The sequence below is a fragment of the Anastrepha ludens genome, chromosome 2 (assembly GCF_028408465.1).
Source record: "Anastrepha ludens isolate Willacy chromosome 2, idAnaLude1.1, whole genome shotgun sequence".
NCBI lineage: Eukaryota > Metazoa > Arthropoda > Insecta > Diptera > Tephritidae > Anastrepha > Anastrepha ludens.
In genome coordinates, this window is record NC_071498.1 from 173,550,874 (window position 1) to 173,573,370 (window position 22,497).

At 37.0% G+C, this 22,497-nt stretch overlaps 1 protein-coding gene across 2 annotated transcripts in view; it reads left to right on the top strand.

Moving 5' to 3' along the window:
- The first annotated feature begins 4,913 nt into the window (after positions 1-4,913).
- LOC128855894 (probable cyclin-dependent serine/threonine-protein kinase DDB_G0292550) overlaps positions 4,914-22,497 on the top strand; it is a 68,201-nt gene continuing 50,617 nt past the window's right edge. For both annotated transcript variants that reach the window (XM_054091121.1, XM_054091120.1), the window contains exons 1-2: positions 4,914-5,319; positions 18,300-21,375. In XM_054091121.1, the coding sequence (XP_053947096.1) occupies positions 19,178-21,375 (2,198 nt within the window). In that variant the 5' untranslated portion in view covers positions 4,914-5,319; positions 18,300-19,177. The remainder of the gene's footprint in view (positions 5,320-18,299; positions 21,376-22,497) is intronic.

Consider the following 22,497-nt stretch of genomic DNA (forward strand, 5'->3'; position numbering starts at 1 on the left):
TATGGAGTTTCACCAGACATCTTGAGGATCTAGACTTGACCGAAACTGAAACATGTATGGTCTCCAACACCATCACACAGAGGCTGCAATCTCTCGTCATCAACTGTTTCGCATCATCTGTAGAATATTCTAGCCAAACACCATCAGTAACGGCGCACTGTGGAGATTAACAAATGAAGAACCCATCCTATGACAAATAAAACGCAGAAAGAGGCGATGGATATGTCACACGCTTAGAAAACCCACCAGATAGTATCATGAGAATGGCACTACAGTGGAGCCTGCAAGAGAGCAGACCGCGACGGTAGGCCAAAACTTACTTGGAGACGGTCGGTGTCGCGCGAGCTGGCAGATGCTGTCATCATACATATGGGACGGGGCAAAAACAACATCCCAGAACCGTGTACGATGGAAGAGTCTTGTCAAGGCCCCATGCTCCCGAGCGGAGTGAGCAAGGATATAAAAAAAAAATTAGTTGACATGAGCCTGATTATGTAAGCTGATATGACAGCTTCATTAAACATCTTTATCCCTTTGGGGACGAGTGTCGGCATATAGCCGCTCAAATTAGTTCGTACCAGCAAGGCTCGCGAGGCTGTCGTTGTGAGGGATATGATACGCATAGGTATAGTAAAAGAGTCACGTTTTCATTCAAAGACATTAGGAGACATTAGCGTTGAAATCTTGTCTTCCTTGTAATGAAACTTACGATGTGAGACGACGGTAGAGTCAGAACGAATTTCACTGCCAGAGGAACCAGCAGGTTTTTTATATATTTTATATTTTATCCTACGCACGATGGCTAAACGATCTAGATATGGTGCGTTAGATAGTGACAGTTCTGACGAATATTACTTTGAATCTGATAAGACAGAAGATGACGGCATTACTTCGTCAAGTGGAAGTGAAATCCGTGCAATACAATCCAATGAAATCAGTCTACTTATTAAATTGTGTTTATTTGCCTAATACGGTTGCTCTCAAAAGTTGTTTTCAATTTCCCAAATTTGTATTATTTCTAATATTATTTATTTTTTAATAAAGTATAGTACAGTCCAATTTTAAATACGCAAAAGACTTATTGGCTTATCAAAATATGTTACCCATATTCATATACATACATACAGACACACATATGTACTGGTGCTTGTACGTGGGTATAAATTAAAAGTCTGCGCTCAATCTCTATGCCGTTCGTTTCCCATTCGTATTATATTTGTGTGCAATCAAAACAATTGTCCAAATCATTGAAACCTTCGCAAGAAATCTATTCAAAAAGTTACAAAAATATGTTTTATATATTTCGCTTTGTTGTTTTATAGAAACGTGCGTGACGTAACTGTGGACATACATACATACATACATACATATGTACGCTTGATCACTTTGCCAATATTTCGATTGTTATTGTTGCCGCTGCTAAGGCTGTGGCTGCGGCTGTGATATTTTTCTCTAACTTGCCAATATAAAAGTAGTTATTTTGCTAAAAAAAAAATTGGTTTTATTTTTCTTTTCACTTTGATTTTATTGTGGGTGCGCGATATTTTTATAACAGCATCTCTGTATCTCTGGTATCTTGCCCGCTGGGTGTGGCATACCTCTGTGTCTGTTGTTGGTCTGGTGGCTGCCGCGGGCGTGCTGAAGGAGACAGTTCGGCTCATATACGCTAAGATTTTAAGGTGGCAACTCATTAGCGCCCAGTTAGTGTCACGTATGCGGAATTTCCATAGTTGATTTATTGTGACTATAAAACCATTGGTGGTTTTCTTGTTACTTCTAATCTTTTTAGGACGTACAAAATCTCAACTACATATGGATTAAGTTGTGCTGCATGCCAGCCATTTAATATTACAATTAATCATTTTGCGTTGAATCAAACAGTTTCCTCGACCCAGCGATGTCAATGCATCGTCACAAACTAAGCCACAGGCCGGCACTTAAAATGGGATTTCAGTTGCTGACATTAGAATCTCAGAATAGGTTTCCAGCCCAAAGTCATACTGATAAATACTCGTATATGATCGAGAACTGCTTTGGTAACATATTCTTAATTATGTATTCCAAAGTCAATGTAAAGAATGATAATCCCAAGACTAGAATCTTAGTAAGACGCAATTTTTATGGCGCAAATTAAAGTGCAAAATTAGTTAGTTAAGAGCCTCTTTCAAAGTTCTTATAACCATGAATTGATGATAATCTGTGGCATTTCTACAGGCCCTAGCGAACCTAAGAGGCAGTAGTAAGTAGTCTGCTCCATGGCAGCACTGATTCCACTTCCGCTATGAAGCTCGAACAAATGGACCTGTGGATAACATAAAAGTAATAACTCGCACACTCATCTCTATTTTCCACTCTGCGCCTCCCACTCTAAGATAACCAACTGAGCTAATAGTAGTAGTTAAAGCTAATAATTTCTGTATGATCAGTAGGTGCAACTCTCACAGCTGAGAGTACATAACCTGATATGGGTCTTAGGATACAAGGCAATACCTGAAAATGAATCTAGTGAAGCGTTAGTAGAAAGTCGATGGCTTCGCTACTAATAGGACCCCAGCCCTTCCTTGCCTGGGACAACATATCATCAAGGAAGAACTTAGAAGCGAAGAGCTAAGAGAGATATTAGCTGGCACCAAACTACGAAGAAGGTTAAGACATCTTGACCAACTGCATCCAGAATAAAGGTACATACGCTCTATCCTGAGTTTTATATGAAAACTGGGTCAGGATGAGGTACTGTGATGAGTAGAGGGAGCAAAATACCATGAGGTCCAAATGCAATTCTCATAAATTATCTATCTATGTATCTATCCGCCGTAGCCGAATGGGTTGGTGCGTGACCATCATTTGGAATTCAGATACGTTCGAATTTCGGTGAAAAACCAAAATGAAGAAAAAGTTTTTTCTAATAGCGGTCGCCCCTCGGCAGGCAATGGCAAACATCCGAGTGTATTTCTGCCACGAAAAAGCTCCTCATAAAAATATCTGCCGTTCGGAGTCGGCTTGAAACTGTAGGTCCCCCCATTTGTGGAACAACATCAAGACGCACGCCACAAATAGGAGGAGTAGCTCGATCAAATACCCAAAAATGGTGTACGAGCCAATTATATACATATATATATCAAACTATGGGGCTACGTCAGGCTAATTCGTCATTGGAAGAATACAATCGTAAGCCTGTTTATTAACTAATATCGAAAACAATCTGCTTCTGAAAAGCATTTAAATCGTTTTTCAAAGCAGTATAAATTTTATTAAAATCTACCAAGCGGTTTTTATCTGCATGGCTTATCTAATCGAATAATGCTGTCGTATTCAAATTCGCCTGAAATGACCGCGCAATCACCACAGAACAGAATTAGCAGCGGGTTAATCAATGAAACAAGCGTCCAATTTACTCACCTTTACTTTTGTGTGCTGCCATAAAAACAACAACTAATTTACTAAAAAAAATATATATCGCGGATACTATAAAGTCATACAATTTTTAATCGCTTGCTATAAAACTTAAAACGTCAAATTTGCTCTACCAAAGTCCGCCACACACAAGATCTACGCCGTGATTTCAAAAGCTGATAAAATACCAAGTGTTTGGGTGCCGAAAATACTTGGTGGCTGGCTGACTTTACGCGAAGTACTACCGTAAAATGCGTACAATTTTAATGTTTTCCCATAAACATCATATCACGTTTTTCATAAAATTTTCGTAGACACAAAATCTCAATTGAAAAATCATTTCAAAACAATACGAATAAAAATCTACACATACTCGATATCTATTGATTTCTGTCCAAAAAGTGTTTGCGCTTATTGATCGACTAGGCTTGTAACGAACGTGAGTTACATAAAAAAACAGAAAAAAAAACATAGATTTCGAACAGTTCATCGCACGCGATCGACTGAGTGCCGCAGGGCTCACGCAGCAGGCAATTAACATTTGAACAATCAACACTTGTTCAAAGCTATTCGTACGCGCGCAAACAAGCCATAATAAAAGCGCGTGAGGCACATGGAAAATTATTATTAAAATAAAAAGCAAATTTGTAGATACAGAATTATATACATAAATAGAGGGGTAGGCATGTATGTATTTGTGTAAAAGAAATAAATATTATAAATAAATACGCTAATCTCGATATCATCGTTCACATGTGGCCGCGGCAAGCATAAGTCTAATCTAAACGTTTGCTACTATCTTTTGGACAGCAAAGGGTATGGGTTTCATTTGAGTAATTTCCGTTTTGCTGCTTCAAGCTATCGGAACTCGACTGTAGTATGTAGCTGGCGAACGTCTCACCACGCGTACTTGCTTGCTGCCCATATTTTCTACAAGTTTAGTACTCTTTCTCCTTTTAGGATAATTTATGCAGAAATTTGAAGTAAAAACAAAACGCACAATAATTCTATCATACTTGCAAGACAAGACAAAAGTTTATTGTGCGACATTTGTATGTGTGCGCTTTTGTGTGCATGCAATATGGGAGGAGGAGTGGGTGGGTGCGTGGGGGCAGGCGGCGATAGCCAAAAACCAAAAACCAACAACCAAGTCGATCGATCATGCAAGTGAGTGGCGCGTTCGAACACATGAGAGACCTAGTGAGCGAGTGTTGTCTTCGACTAGTGAGTGTTGTTGTGCGCATGGTTTCTCGTTTAGCTTTTTTTGTTTTGTTGTTTTTTAGTTTAATACTAACGTGAGAGCCATTGCAAGCGAGAGCTACTGCGGTGTGTGTACATGTGTATGGCCGCCGATCATGACAGCACAGCTGTTTAGCTGTTTCCTCGACTGCAATGATATACAAGAAATACACCAACAAAAATGCACACACTTGGTGGGACATTTTGTATTTGTTTTTTTTTTTTGTTTTGTAGTCATGTATGATATTGTGTGCGCGTGTTTGTGTTGTATCTTGCCATTTCTTTGGCTAGTCTTAAATTCGCCGTAATTTTGATACACTCACACTCGTCGTCATAGGTAGTTTGGTGAGCCTTTGTCATTTCTTAGCTCGCCGCCTGCTGTTGCTCAGACGCTATTTTTACTCATAATCTGGTTTGTAGTCTGCTGGAAAGCGGTGACTTCTCATGCTATGTGCCTCTTTGGAGAGATATGTATGTGCGCGTGTGTGTTTCTTTTGTATCTGTGATCTTTAGCGGCGTTGCTTGCTGTTGGTGTATTTCGACTTTTTCGCCGTAAGTAGTAGCAGCAACAGCAACAGCAGTTAACGATCCGACACTTGTTTGGAACGGACTGTGGTTGTGAAAATTTAGTCGATGCGATTACTTTAAAGCGGATGGAGGTGCTCACTTGTATGAAACGGAAGAAACGTGCGTGTCTTTTGTGTTTTGTTGATTTTTTTTTTGTTTCTTGCTGCTTTTAAGAAAATGCAAATTTGATATAATATTATTTGGGTGCTTACTTGAGTTTTAATGAATATAGAAATGAAACAAATGTGAAAGACTTCAAATTCAAATCGTGAAAATGAAATGTGCTTTTCAAGAATTATTAAAATTTCTTTGGGTTTTATTTCCGTAAGCTGTGTGTGACTTTATGCGCAATTTTAATTTACATGAAATTCATATCGTTCACGCTAAAGTGCTATTTAACGCTGCAATATGCGTGCAACTTTCAAGGAAACATTTCGTTTGAAAGAAATTTCTTAGTGTTTCAACTGAAAATACAAATTTTTAAAAACCAATTGCAGGCATGCGAAAAAAATCTACTATAAAAAAATACTATTCTTTAAGCACAACTGTCAAAGTGTACCAATTTTTTCGCCCAAGAAATTAATAATGAATTATGCATTTTTGTATATTAGATAAAAATTCGCGTTTGCCTCAAGTGCCGTCATAGTAAAACCAACAGAAAGAAAAGAAAACAACACCAGCCATGTTTAATTAAAACTCTTTACGTCGCCAATGTAGCGCAAAGTAAACTGAGCAAATGAAATTAATAACGTCTTGGCGTTCTATGAATAATCACCTGTGTTTATCACTGAAATCACACGAAAAACGAATTTAAAAAAAATTCCCGCAATCGAAAAAATTATCTGATAATGCCTTGAAATGTGCTCTTATAGTTATTTAGGCATAGCCTGTTTCTATTTTTTCACTCCCCCGGGCAAAAATTCCATTGCATATGCATGTATAAGTCTTCTTCTTCCGCTTACATTCCATATGAATCAGTGATGAGGTATCAGCCTAAGCTACTTAGAATTTATCTCTTCGTATTTCCTCTTTATCACACTGTATATTTAGCGCTTTGTTGTTGTTTTTTCTTCTATTAGTGCGATTGCATTACACTTCTTGTTTGTTTGTTTTTGTTGTCGCCTGAGCGCACCGCATAGCAGTTGGCTCCATGTTAATCAGCGCATTTATTTAGGGCAAATAATTGAAAGAGTTGATTGTTGTGGCACATTGGATTACATAAAATTGTAGTAATCTTTGGTTTTGTTGCTTTAAATTGAATTGAATGTAATACTATGGTTTTAATCGTGTGTATGTATGTGTGTATGGGTACATATACTTAATGAAGCACTTGCTGTTCCCAAGTCGAGCTGGGTGTGACTCTATCAACAGCGATAAAGCATATCAGCTGCTATTCTAAACGTACAAAGTGGAATAATGTTGAAGTGTTGTTGTTGTTGTTGTTGTGATTGAAATTGTGCATAAGCTCTTAAGTATGTGCTTAAGTACCTAGATATGAAAATGCGTATTTCCTTAATGCATTCCATCATCATCATTATTTAGTTGAATCCCTAGCGGGATACGGGGCACCAAAATTCCAAACGCTCCGAAATGAGGGTCCAGTTTTTATTGGAAATCCAGAGCTGAAACCCTTTTGACGTTGACCTTCCACACTGCCCTTCTTTGTAAACTGATTTACTGGCTGATTGTTACGCTACTTGAGTGTTTTTCAAGATTTCATTGAAATCGAGTGCGCCCAGTCCTTCCAACACTCGCACCTATAAGTCCAGCTCTGATAGATTTCCGAGAAAGTTGAATAAAATATGCCTGAGCACAGCCCATTGTTAATATTAGCGAGCGCGTATGTGATTATTCGTTGCTCTTTATGTGACAACTGACAGGAGCTATCTGAGGCGAGACCAGTTGTGGTTCTGTCTGGTGGGTTTATGGGTTGCTTAAATCCCTTTTTTTCATATTAGACCAGCTCAATAAGAAGTTTGGCGGCACAGTTTATATCGCATAGCATCAGCTTTTCGCTTCTACGCTCTTCCTCAATGCCATGTTGTTCCATGACAAGGAAGAGCTCGAGTTCTATTAGTAATTAGGCCTCAGTCTCTCTAGTTAAAGTATCCACTACTTCGTTTCCGGATATACGCCTATGCACTTGCACTCATTATGAATGAGCCTGATACGATTGTGTACGGCTAGTAAATTTACTTTCTCTATGCACTTAGGGACTAAAGCGGATTTAGTCTCAAAACATGGCAAGGCCTTGCATGTAGCTTGACTGCATTCCATCGCTCACTCCGTAGATTTCTTCCTAAATTGATCTGTACACATATCCAAATGAAAAACTATCAATCGATAAAAGCAGTATTGCTTTGAGGCCAAATATCCCAGCGCCCAAGTCGTCGGTTTGTTTTGAACCATCTGTATACCAGTGCAGCGTGCAGTCTTGGAGCTTCCTTTGAAGGACAAGAGTACTCCAGTTAGCGTCATAAACAATATTTTGGATTGAGAGAGGATAGTCGCTGTCCAAGTTGTGTTTGCATGGATTTTTGTCTTATTATACGTGGACAATCACTTGACATTATTTATTTATGGCCTTTCTTCAGCCGATCCACAAAACCTCTTTGCTGGCCTTTAAGGGCCTAAACGGTTTGTCTGCTATGTAGGTAGGTTTGGCAGCCGCATCACACAAAGCAGGAAAAGCAATGCTACTTAGGCCACGAAATGGGTCCGTTGTGAGCCGCGGTGGCTGGGCTACACTTCCCCTTCCAAATTAGACCATCCTGGTCTTTAGATAAAGCGTAAAAGGTTATTGATACCTAAAGTGTATAGATTATCCATATTCATTAAGAAGTAGGATCTTAAATATCGGATTCTGTTTCTGGCTAGAGCCAGACATGTGCCAAAAATGTGTTGAATTGTTTCCAACTTCTCCTCAACTCAACTCGGACAGACAATGTCCGATGAGGGTCCCTACTAAGGTCCTAATTTGAAGTCTACGCAATTTTATAATATTCTTAGACAGACGTAGATTTAGCCTTGACCATGTTTGCCTAGCAATTTCACAGGTATTGACAATAATTCACCTTTGATTTTACAGAATTGATTACTGCGTCCATAACAAGAAGCTTACAAGTTGCGAGAGGTACCCCCATAAAAATATTTATTTTTGGCATACAGGTACCTGCTCTTGCAAGTTGGTCTGCCCTACAGTACCTTGGTATATCTCTGTGGCCTGGAACCCTGCATGAGTTAATAGGGTTGTCTGTTGTTTCAGTAATTTCTTTGAATCACTTTTTAACTTTTCTCTCTTACGTGGCGTAGGAGATGACACATACAGCTTGTCCAATTACATTAGTTATCAAATTTGACTCTTTGACGATACTCGCACGTAAATTTTAAAAGTTGGCGAACTTTTTGTTAATAGCGAAATTATTTGAGGCTTGGACACCAACCAAGAATCACTTCCATCAACATTCCGTGGACTGCGAATAGCTTCGATGTTGAAAATTTGCATACAATTTACTTTGAGATCGGAATTGAGACCATTTCCACATTGGAAATTCCCAGTGGTGAATGAACATCTTTTGCCAACAAGTGCTACTTAGTCCAAAGTAGGCAACTGAGTAGTAAAGTCCTCTCTCGACGTACAAAACTAACACTCTATAAGGCTCTCCGCATGCCCGTCCTAACGTGTGGCGCAGAAGCTTGGACGATAACAATGCCCGATGAGGAGTCACTTGGAGTATTTGAGAAAAAGATTCTGCGGAATATTTTTGGATCTTTGCATGAAGGTAGCGGCGAGTATCGCAGGTGACCAATCAATGAGTTGTATGAGTTTTACGACGACATAGACTTAGTGCACAGCGAATAAAGATCCAGCGCCTACGTTGGCTTGGTCATGTCGTCCGAATGGATACAAACGCTCCGGCTCTGATGTGGTAGCAGAAGTAGAGAAGTCCTGCTCTGTTTTGGAAGCAACAGGTTGAGAAGGATTTGACTTCGTTTGGTTGTTGTTGTTGTTGTTGGTGTAGCAGCAATACTAAGCCTTTTTGACTTCACTTGATGCGTTCAACTGGCGCCGGTTAGCACGAGAAAGAAACGACTGGCCTGGCACGCTTTGTTGAACTCGGCCGAAATCGCGTAAACGGTTATCGCGCCAATCAAAAAGAAGAAGATTCCCTGGTTTACCAAAGTCATTAGCGGTCTCACTTCCCTATATAATGAGGTCGTCCGAAATTGGTTATTGTGCCAGAGAAAGTCCATGCTCTATGAGAAGTCTTCGTAGTTGGTTCCACGTAATCGGTACGAAAAGGATTCGTATGTGGCCCAGGCAGGCCGTTAAATTCGCTTTATTCCTAAATTCCTTGATTGATGATCTTTCCTTTATCTTGATTAGATGCAATTGAAAACTTTCTTATTTCATCGAAAACCACTTACAGCTTAATGCGAGGTCCATCTGCGGTAAATTTCAACACTGTGCCACTTTGAAGCGAATTCTCGAAAATATTTTCAATTTCTATCAGCTGTGCGTACGTATGCCTATCTTCGACATGGTACGCACAAAATACAATAACAATGGAAAAGCAAAACAGGAAAATTGCTATTGACCCAAAAAGCAACGTTTGTCAAGAACTTGACAACATTTTGTAATGCCTCGAATGCTTCTCTTCGTGGATAGCCAACAAGCAAGCCAGCCAGGCCATGCCAGGCAGCATCATGTCACACTCAGTCACAGTTGGCCAAGAAGCAATCGAGCAGCTGAAAAACAGGTCAGAGGCAGACAGCTAACAGCTAACCAAACGTATTGCTAAAGAAGGAACTTGCAACAGCGCGAATTGTGCTATGCTTCTTAGTTATTAATAAACGTTGAACGACTGGCAATGGGATGTTGCCGTTCTCGCTGCCCTGCTGGCTTGCTGCCTTGCTGCTGCTCATCGATGTTTTCGATGTCAATGCGCTGGGTAGCAGTCACAAATCAACAAAGTGAGTCAAGCGTACACTGATAGGCACTGATGCGCTTAAGAATTTATAGCATTTCGCTTACTCTTAGCAACTAAAAATAAAAATAAAAATCCCAGTATTAAAATAAAAACTTTTTACAACGTCTTCAAGTCTTCATTGCACAGGGCCAATCAACTTTGTTGAGCTTCAGCGATAGCTGCAAACTTATTTGTGAGCTACACACACACACACGCACACATACATACACCCGAGTATATGGTATTTTGGTCCGGTTGGTGGACAGTCGAACATCCGTAAACGCAGGAATGCTTTGATTTTCCTTTTCCAGTAAACTCATTAAGCCAAATGCCGATTGGCAGCAATGCAAAGTGAGAAAACTGGCTGAACAAGTGTAGGTAGCTGGGTGATCACTGCTGCGCCTAGTCATTCTGCGTGGTCAACAACATCCTCTCCTCCGTATGGGTGATGTGCAACTGGTTCACGCTGGAGTGCTGAAAAGTAAAACTTCCATCCATGCACGTCAGTCGTATGCCTTAAACCATACGCACTGGCTGTTGTTATGTGCTGTTGTTGTTGTTGTTGTTGCTGCTGCTATTTTTGCGTTTGCATAGGACTAATGAACCTGCTGCAAGAGTCGCACTCATCGGCGTAGACTTTCTTCCGTCGCTCCAAAGATGTTGTCGGTCGATGCCTCACCGACGTTGGGTAGCCAACAAAAAATGTACGGCCGTTTGATTGGTCTGGTCGATCGATCGATCGGTCGGCTGTTTGGGCGGTTGAATGGTCGTTAGGCGCGTAAACAGGATTTTTGCTCATAAGCAATGAACACCGGAAATTGTTATCGATTTATGATAGCAATGAACTTTAAAAATTTCTGCAAACTGCTTTGCGCTTGCCGCACTAAGATCTCCTTGCGTAAGCCATCAATGATTGCTGATTACAGATTGGTTGGTTGCTTGTTGCTCAGCGACGTTTGCGGCAGCACTTTTACTTTTAATTTATGTACACAATTTTTGCATAATTTTTGCTAAGTAAATTCAAATTTTTTACTTTGTGAGCTAAGAAGCCAGAAATGCGAGGATTTAACGTCATTCTTCTAACCGTATTCGATAATCCCTAGACAGACAGCTGCGCAGCTGTGCGATGTGCACATCCATGCAATTTTTATACATAAATTTCTTGCTGCTTGTTTTTGGAACTCTCTTTGGCTGGCAGCAAATGTGCGATTTATTAGCACATTTTTGCGCGGTTATGAAATAAAATTTGTTTGTGCGCTAAACTAGTTTTACTCAGAAATGAAAGCCAAATGTTGCTTGTGTGCGTTGTTGTTGTTGTTCGAGCTGCGAAGATGCAGTGCTCACGTACATATTTTTTCGATTAATTTGATTTGTTTTTTGTGTGGCTCTAGAAAAGAAAGACTTCAACTGTTCGTTTGGCCGGCGTGATGCGCCATTTTTCGTTTGAGTGCATAAAATAAACCGCTGCAATTTTTTATGTGCCACTTTTATTAATTATTAGCTAATGAGTTTTTGTTGAAAAAGTAATGGAGTTAAAAGAGAGTGTGCAAAATAATCCCAGGAGTGTGCACGAACATTTAAAATTTTTATTTAACAGTCTAATTTTTTACAAAAAAAAAGTATAAAAAAGGAAATGCCGTCATTGTTAAGTACCTCTGCCCACCTTTCAGCAATGTGACATTTTTTGATTTTTTGAGGCACGTATCTGTTGGTTCTCAATCGAACGATCGGTATCGGTCCATTTGTGTTGCCAAGTTTGTCATTCATGTTAATGCAGTTTTTGTATGCTAAGCGGATTTATTATTATTTTCGTTCTTTAGCCAGCTAATAATTTTTGCTTATTTAATTTGTTTTTTTTTTTTTGTGGTTGAAATACAGTTTCGGTCACTAAGATCCGGATATCTAAAAATTTATAATTTTTAGTTCTTTTCCAGCTGAGTGTTTGATCTTCCATTATCGAACAATAAAATATGTATTTGTGGTCACAAATAATAACCCCTTAAGTCGATTTAGTAGGAAATAAATGCAGTACAATTTCTGTTCTCATAGTATTTGTGACCGCAAAAGTAGGCTTAAGTTCACCCAAAAATGTTTGTTCAGATTATCATCAAAACTCTGTTGACTTCCCCTCATTAATAAAACAAAAAATTAAATAAAAAATTTTTAATTAATATAAAAAAATAAAATGAGAATTTTTTAAACTAAAAAGACTTCAAAATAATTCAAAAACTAAGAATTAAAAAATTAAATCTTAAAAACTAAAAATTAAAACTTCAGAAAATAAAAATAATAAAGAAATTAAAAAAAGAATATAAAAAAAAGCACAAAAATAAAATATAGAAATAAAATATAAAATAAAATATAAAAATAAAAATATAAAAACATAAAATAAGATATAATTAAAAAATGAATAAATAAAAATAAATGAATAAATAAAAACATAAAAACATAAAAAAATAAAGAAAGAATAAATAAATAGATAAAAAAAGAATCATATTAAGAAAAAAATAAGACAAAATAACAATTAATAAACGAAAAAAATTATAAATTAAATAATTAACAAAAATAAAAATAGAAAAGCAAAAACAATAAGACTAGAAATAAATAAAACAAAAAAAAAATAAAACACAAAATTAATAAATGAAAAAATAAATAAACTAAAAAAAATCAAAAATAAGAAAAAAATAAAAATAAATTAAAAAAGAAAATAAAACAAATTAAAAAAGTAATAAACAAATAACAAAAATATATATAAAAAATGAAAAAAATATAAAACCATATAAAAAAAATAAAAACATAAAATATATAAAAAAATAAAAAAATATGTATGTAGGCAAAAAAAAAAAAAATAATGGAATAATAAAAAATATTAATAAAAAAATTTTAAAGTAATAAATGAATGAAACAATAGAAATATAATACAAAAAAAAAACAAAAAATAATTAAAAAATTATAATAAAAAAAATAAAGAAAAAATAAAACAATAATTATAAAAAAAATGATAATAATAAAACAAATTAAAAGAGTAATTAAGAAAACAGGTTTACAAAAAAATAATAATGAAATAATAAAAAATAATTAAAAAAAATAATAATAATAAGAATAAAACCAAAAAAACAAAATAAATAAAAATAATAAAGAAAAGAAATTAAAGTAAACAGAAAATAAATCAATAAACGAATTCGTTAAAAAAATAGAAAAATAAATAAATTAAAAATAATAAAACATATTAAAAAAAATATATAAAAAATAATAATGTAACAATAAAAATAATGAAAAGAGTAAAAAAAAAAAAAATTAAAATAAGAAAAGCATTAAACAAAAATAAATAAAAAATAAAAAAGCGTAATTATGAAAAGTGGAATACTCAATAGAGTAGGTGTTGCTAACCGCGAGATAAATTCCCCACTGTACAGTGTGCTTTGACTCTGCGTTCTCTCAGCAATCCATCAAGCACAATTTTCCATATACGCAGCTACGCTAACGTAATTTATGTGAAAATTGCAATTTAAACTCAAACACTTTGAGCCTAGCCAAAAATTTGTGAAGCGTATATCAATTGGTCTTTAAATATATCCGGCTGATAGTTTACCTTCACGATAAAGTCACCTCTAAAATTAGAGATTAGTTGAGAGATATTAGTTGAAAGCCCTTAAAGTAGAAGTTCATTACTTGCAATTTTCCAGGGCCTCCTCTATTTTCTAAAACGACATGAATTTACAAAATTCTGTTATGTTGCTGTTATATGGTGCTCACCCGAGAATCTGAACTAACTTAACGAAATATGGCTTGCATTTTTCTTATCTGAATCTTCGTGATAAGCCAAGTTTAACAGGTAGCAGGTTGGTAGTTCAACCTCGGGTTGGAGCAAACGCTTTGATGATATTGAAATTTGGCATGTGCGGGAAAAGGACTGCCAACAAAGTTGTTTTTCCCCTACCTCAGGTGATTTCTGCGCGTTTTTGTTGTCAAAAGCGGCTTCGTCAAGCATTTCTAACGACACCCTGAAGCCTTCGTTTCATGGCATTCATGGTAATTTCGACACCAAAGTGTTTAGCTACTTGGATTTCAATGGCTGCTATTGTATTTCTTACTGCACAGTTGTGTTTGGGAAGCAATGCTGCCGTTTAATAGTAGAAAAACTCGAGCATTAAAGCTTAGAGAATTTTTTAAATCCACTTCTCTTTGCCCTTTAGCTACGCTCGAGTGCAAGTAACAACCGACTGTATGGAAAATCCGTTATTGATCAACTTATAATATTTGCAATAATTAGCAGCGCATTGTGCCTTTGCTCTGAATGCGATTTCCAGTTTGTAAAATTCTAGTTTTTTTTTCCATATTTTCTGAAAAATATTTATAATTCAGGTGGCCATATTTTCACTTTTCCACTTGGTTTTGCGTATGTAACAATTCAAAATACCAAGTTTTACAAGCGCATGCATATGTATGTATGCATGTATGTATGTGTGTGCGTGCGTGCCAAATGGTACATCTTCCTCATCGTTTAATCAAAAATTTACAACAGCCCATCACAATGTTGCCATGCCGCCATTTGTCTTCTTTCAAGGTTGAATTTTTACTGCTTAATCATAAGCCATATACCCGCAATGTATATACACACACACACACACACACACATCCATGCATACATATTCGTTTAAGTAGATTTCTTTTCATTCAGACGCGCCAACGGTTTTGCACATACAAGGCAATAGTAAACAGATTCTACTACGGCAAATATTCGTAGACAAGTAGGCAATCATGGCCCCCACCGTCGTCATTCACAGGTCTTCATTTAGCTCTATTAGTCGTGCTTGTCTGTATGTATGTATTTCTGTGTGTATGAACCTACATTGCGCGGCCAAGTGTGCATATTAAACTTCAATGTTGTACAAAAATGTAGTTTTCTCTAATTCATTTAATACAAGTTTTCATAATGCGCAGACACACACACATACAAATATATTTGTACACTTGTACATTTGTATGTTTTTGCTGTTAATTGCGCGAATAATTAAAATTTATTATTTTTAATTAATTTTTATGTTCTATCGTTAATGTTTTTTTTTTACTTTGGGGTTTTTTTTGTTGCAATGATTACTCAACATAATAGAAAAATTCTTTATAGTCGCGTATGCCTTTGTTTTGGTGGTTATTGACCGCTTGAGCTTGAGCGAGTGAAAGTTTTCAAAGTCTTCGAAGGTCGCAAGTTAAAAGAACTTTATGAACTTTAATTTAATTTCCTTTATGTTTTTATAAAAGCGCAATGCATTCTACAACAAACAACATAGCGCTCAAATTTTCAGACTTCGTAGAAAATTAAAAACAACAAATTTTTTATGCCTGAGTTACATGGTTTTTGTTGCACCATGTAGTATCCTTTTATAAAAATATACTACCAACAAAATTTAGTACCAAAAAATGTTCAAACTTGCCAATTCGTAGCGCTCCTGTAATATAAAAAGAATATAACAAACAAAAAATGAAAAACTAAACAAATTTAAAATAAAAAAATTCAAAAATATATAAAAACATAAAGAACAAAAATAAAACATTATAAAAAAAAATTAAAAATAAATAAAATAATAATATTAATAAAAAATAAATAAAGAAAAGGATAAAAACAAATAATAAAAACAAAAACCATTGAAAATAAATAAAAATAATAATAATAACAAATTAAAAAGCAATAATAATAACAACCAAATTAAAAAATAAATAAATAGAAAGATCAAAAAAAAGAAAAAAAAGAAAAAAAACGAAATAAAGAAAAAATAAGAAACACAAAATAAAAAATAAAAAAATAACAAGATAAACAAAAATAATTTTAATAAAAAATAAATAAAGAAAAAGATAATAAAATAATAATAATATTCAAATTAAACATAAATAGAAACAATAATAATAATAACAAAATTAAACAAAAAGATACTATATTAATAACAAAGAAATAAATAAATAAAACATAATATTATAATAAAATTTGAAAAAAAGAGAAAATTAAAAAAAAAAAGAAAATAAAAAAAAAATAGAAAAAAAAATAGAAAATAAAAAAATAATATTAATAAAACATAAATAGAGAGAAAGATGATAAAATAATAATAACAAAAATGAATGAAAACAAATAAAAATAATAATAATAATAAAAATAAAAAATAAAAAAAATGACAAAAAAAAAAAAATTTAAAAGAAATTAGAAAAATGCATAAAAATAAAAAATATTAAAAGCAATTAAAAATATATATATAAAGAAATAATAAAAAAAATGTTTTTTAATAATAATAATAAAAAAACATGTAGAAAAAAAAAAGTTATAAAAAATAAATAAAGAAATAAATAAAAAAATTTTGCGGATTTTTTTATTTAGCAAATTCATTACGATTTTTGTGCTTCTCTTAAAATCTCTTTTTTAGCCATTTAAATTATTTTTCGTGAAGTGTTTTGATCATTATTATTTTTACAGGTGATGGCTTCTTCCACAACCTATTTTGGATTAAAAACTAAAAAGGTTTATCACTCGACATTGGAGTAGAATAGATTAGATAGTTTTGAGGTTGGCACCACAATCTCATGGTCGTTTGTATCCTCTACTCATCACAGTACCTCATCCAAACCCAGTTCCTTTATTAAATTTAAGATGGAGCCGTGATGGGCATGAACGCATACGCCTTACGTGTGGCTGCAATTGGCCGGTGTGTCTCAACTTTCTTCACGCTATAGCGCCACATTCAAAGAGCAGGTGTATTGGAGTTTCCGGAGATTGACCGCAAACACGAAAATAGTCAGTGGATCATATCCCAATTCTGTGCAGATGGCTGCGAAATATGTTATGACTTGTTATGAGTTTTTTTTTTTCTCTCCTTGTTCATTCCTCTTGGGAGCATCGGGCTACGACAAGACTCTTCCATTGTACACAGTTCTGTGCTGTTGTGTTTGCACCGTCCCATATGATGTCGGCATCTGCCAGCTCGCGCAACATCGACTTTCTCCAAGTGTTTTTTGCTCGACCTCGACCTCTGCTCCCTTGCGGGTTCCAGTCCAGTGCCATTCTCGTGGCGCTATCTGGTGCTTTTCCCAATAAGTTTCTTACAGCTCTTGTTTTTTTGTACTCCCTCAGTAAATAGTACGCCTGGCGTAGCCCCATGATTTGATGCCAGTTAATATCTTTTAGCCATCATTCGACTTTACTGTCAACTTAGAAGTTTCTAACTACTTCCTTTTTTCGTATAGTTCTTTTGTGTTTGCGATTTTAATCGTCGACTTTTGATCGCATCAACGGGTTGGTGCGTGACTTCGACTCGGCTGTGCACAGCTTCGAATCTCCGTGCATGAAACACCGAGTGAAAGAAACAGTTCTTCCTAATAGCGGTCGCCACTCAGCAGTCAATGGCAAGTCTCCGCGTATATCTGCCATTCAAATGTGGCTTAGAACTTTAAATCTTTCCAACATTAATACGCACACCACAATTTGAAGGAGGAACCTCGGGTAAACAGCCGATAAAGAGTGCTAGAGCCAATTCTTCTGTTCTTTCTTCCGGGCCTCATTGCCTCGAGGGACGTAGGGCATCAAAAGAGCCAATTAGATATGTCTATGCATATATTTTAATCGCTAAACGTGGCTCCTATTCTTAACTGCTCAATCTACGCAGTTTTTCCTCATGCAAAGCTGTCACGCGACTCGTATTGATTTCTACTACTGACAATGCCAGTTAATTCTCTTCACAAGTCGAGGCTGTCCTCAAACAAGTGGATTAAGCTAAATTTGCCCTCCTAACTACCTACCTTCAGCTGCGTTGTTGAATTGCTGTTTTTCTTTTCGATATTTTTGTTTTATTTTTTCACCATTTCTCACTGACCTTTTCGCAAAAATGCGGCCAGCATGAAGACTAACAAATGTTGCTCAGTGGTGCTTTGACAGTTGTGACGGATTAAAGAAGACATGTGCACACATGTCAACATGTGCAGCAGGCACGCGGCGGCACCAACGCAGCCTGTGCTGGTAAAACATTTGGAAATATGCAAAAGTTTTCAATTACAAAAGTGCGGCACTTGAGGCAACATTGCGTATAAGCGCTGACAAGCGGCGAAATACTTGCAATTTTAAATTCTGTTATCTGTATTTTAATTTAGATTCGGATACAGCAAAAAAGAAGATCCAGCATTAAAAGGATTCATAATTTTTTTTCAAATACAAATACTAGTAAATGTATATGTGCGTGCGCTTTAGCAAATCATGCATCGGCTTGTTTCAGTTAAAATAACAAATAAAGTTTAACTCGAAAGCAAGTTGCAACACATGAAGCTAACAACTAAAAATAGAAGAGAAATAAAAAAACGAATAATAAAAATCACAAGCAAATATTCTAACGACGAAGTCGGCAATTGATGCCAAGAAGCGAATGAAGAAAAGTAAGCGAAAAATACAAAAATCTAAAAGTGCTTTAACGGTGCACAGAGGAGTGATATAAAGCAGGAAAAGATATGATGAAATGAGAGTGAAAATATGTGATTAACCAAGTGAAAGAATCCATTCGACACTAAGCAAAAAAAAAAGAAACAAAAAAAAAAAACTTCGCGTAGCAGAAGTTGTTTCCATTGAATTCGCTCGCACGCAACTGCAAAATATATAAAATAAATATAAAAAAATAAAATAAAATATAAAGACTCATTTGAGTGTTCGTATGGTGCGAAAAAAAAACGTTAACTCTACAAGAAATCAAAACAACGAATTTATTTATTGATTAGTGATAAATTGAAATGTGATAAGCCATTAACTACGCCGTGGAGCAACCATTTCACAAGTCCATACTAAGAAATTAAAGCCGGCGTAATAAACAAAGTAAAGCGCTTCGCTTTCGTTCGTAAGTGATCGAATCGCTATTTAAAAGAAACGCGCGTTCTTATTAACGCAGGTGCAGAATCTGCTGCCTGCCTGCTTCTCCCACAAGAAGCTACCAGCTGTTGTTGATCTCAAATAGAGGAGCTAAGCGCAACACAAAAAAGGAAAAATGCCGGTGGGACATCAATTTGCTTCCAGACCGTACAGCTCGTTTCGGGCGACGCGCGGCAGCTGCAATACGCACTATTGCCAAGGGAGCAATAACAGCAACAGCAACAGCAACAGCAACAGTAGCTGTAATCAGAATAGTAATAGCAATGTTGGTGCGCTTAATGGCCACAATGGTTCTACGTCATCATATTCAAGTCAAACTAATAATTTTAATAATAACAACCATAACAACAACAACAAGACTAACGACAATCACCTTCATTTAAACTGCAACAATAACAATAATCAAGGCAATAATTTTGGGCGTCAACAAGCCTACCGCAGCAGTTTCTATGGCACGCGCTATCAGAGTAGCAGCAACACAAACGCGAATAATACGCATCATCAAGTGAATGGTGACGCCAATGGCAACACCAATGGCAACACCAACAACAATGCCTCAGACAAACGTTTCACCAGCATTGTTGCCACAAACACCATTAAACCGCTCACACCCAAGTTGGTGCGTCGCATAGAGACTACCTGCTCTAGCGGCAACTGTGGTGGCGGTGTGGTCAGTAATGGTGTAACGCACACCAAGCAGCGTGCGCCACTACCACCCGTTCCCAACAGCAATAGCACCGTCAACACCCCGCCCGCTGCTAACAAACAGTACTTGCGTACGCGTAATCAGCCACCACCGCCACCTCCCGTGCGCAATGCGTCCAACTTTGAAAGGTTCCACAATAGCAATCTGAGTTTTCGTCAGAAAAACTCTGTCAATTGCGCTGGTGCAGGCGCAACAGCGGTCAAAGCACCACCAGACTCGCATGAGTCGCCCAAGTATACGGGCGCTACATTTTACAATAGCAGCACGCGCGCATCGGGCGGTGTAGGATCTCAGAAGCGCACTTATTGTACGGCGCAAAAGGTGCACAAGGAAAATGTGCCCGTACGTTCGGTGAAGAATTATCCAGCGCCATTGCCGCCGAACACACCGAAGCCGGTGACTAAGAAAAAGTATAGAGAAAATCTGAAACTCGCATCGGTTTCGGCTTCGCCAAATTTAAATAATCGTCGTTTCGGTGGTGCGTCAATCGGTGGCGAACCGAACAAAGGTCTGTCCGCAAGTCAGCGCCGCAAGAATTACGTGCCCTTCAATGGTCAGGGGAATTGTGCGACAACGGCGGCGTCGAAAAATGGCAGCACTGGCAGCAATGAATCAACTGGTTCGAGCGGTTCAAATGGTTCACCGAAAACGAAAAAGATTTTCTCTACAAAATTCCCACATGGTTTACCCTTCGAAGATGAATTCTATCGTCAACGCTTTTGTCGTTCCTACTCGCAATCCTCATCGAGCAACTATAGTTTCTACAGTTCGGTTGGTGCGCCAGCAACGCCGCGTTGCAATGATTTTGATGATATCGAACACGGCAACGAGACACACGAACGTAGCGCCATCGATGAGGATGACGAATTTCAGCGTAAACCAGCAAGTGATGAGCCACTCTATGTGGATTTCTCGAAAGTGATGCAGCGTCAAAGTGACTGCAACAACGATTACGCCAGCCGCGATTGTGTGGCTGGTGGCAATACACATTACTGTAGTTCCTCTTCGTCAGGAGCAACGACAACAACGATTGTGCCGACAACGACATGGATTGGCACAACAAGAACTACACATTCACCGCTGCCCTCAATGCTGGCAGCTAAACTCGCAGGCGAATCTAGTCGACTGGATGCATATGTGGCAGCTGCAGCCTCGGCAGCGACTGTTTCATCATCGGCCGGCCAACATGGTTCGCCCCATTTACGACGTACAACGAAATCGAAAATTTCACATTCGATCAACGATTATCTCTATACCAGTTGTGGTGCTGCAACAACAACGACGGCGACGGCGACGTCAGCAACAAAGAAAACAAATGGCAACGTTTTTCTTACAGACGATCCCGAAGATGGTTACTATACACACACCTCACCTGAACCTCCTCCGCAAACGGATATCTACCTGGCTGTGGCGTCGTGGGCTCCAAAGTGTTCACATCCCACCAAGGTGCATATACCCGCATCCTCGAGCATTGCAGATAGGAATAATAATGCAACGGCGGCGTATGCAATGATGAACTCATACGATCATCGGCAGTATTATAGTAAGACGGGGACGGCGACGTTGACGGCCGGAGACATTTTGGAGCCCACGACAAACGAATGCAAGTAAGTGTTGTTGTTGCGCGGGGGGTGGGCACATTATTACTACTATAGTTAGGTCTAATAAATCTGATTGAATCGTGGGTGAGTTGCATCAAAAATTATGTGTTTCAGTTGAGTGCGATAGTGCAGTGTGACGTAGTGTGGAGTGGCGTGGTGTGGCATCGCGTGGCTTTTTATGAGTTTCGTTTGTTGCGGAAACAATAAATTACCTAAAAGTGGAAAGTTTATGCAACACGTGGGGATCAAATGTGCATGGCTGTGCTGCTCTAGTGTACGATATCTATGTGCGAGTGGGTGCTTAATCGAAAACCGCAGCAGCTCATGGCATATCTACTTAAATATTATATTTAAGTTTTCAATTTTTTTTTTATTTTTTCAAAAGCGAGATGGGCACGTTTCAGCGCTCATTTCTTCAAAATTAAAATTATATTGTTTTTGGAAAGTTCGCTATTTATTTATTTTCACGCTGCTCGAAAATGCTTAACCTCTCAATACGTAAAGTAATACACAGGAATATTTTTGAAGCGTTGCCAAAATTTGGCTGCTGCCTGTTTTTGTGTTATTTTTCTTAAATATGATTCATTAGTAGCATTAATGCAGTGATTTGGACAGTCGATATTTTAGGAAAATGCGATTTTCATTTTAGATTTGCTCACTGTTTGCACACCTTTGGCAGATTAGACAAACATTTCTTGTTTTTTTTTAAATATAATTATATTTTTTTTTATAGATATCTGAGCAATGCATTGCATTTAATATTCGGGAAGTGCAAATTTTAGAGTTCTTGTCTTTTAGCTTATTTTTAGCATTCCAAATATTCTACTTATTTTTCTTAATCCTATTCTTAATATAAAGTTGCTGATTAATGCTGCCATTGTCGATTTAAAAATAGGAATTTTTTTTGTTCAGAAAATTTATATGTTTAACACAATCCTGAAATTATGATTCAGTTTGATTTCAATCCAATGAATAGTTAATACCAATACCAATGTTGGGGGGACACTAATTCACCCTGCTCAATATTTTGTTCTCCGCTGACTCTCAACTGCGACATTCGGGAACGAACATAAGTGCTGAGCGCCCCGTGTCGACACGCCTTGGATGCTCTGTAAATATCTTACGTTA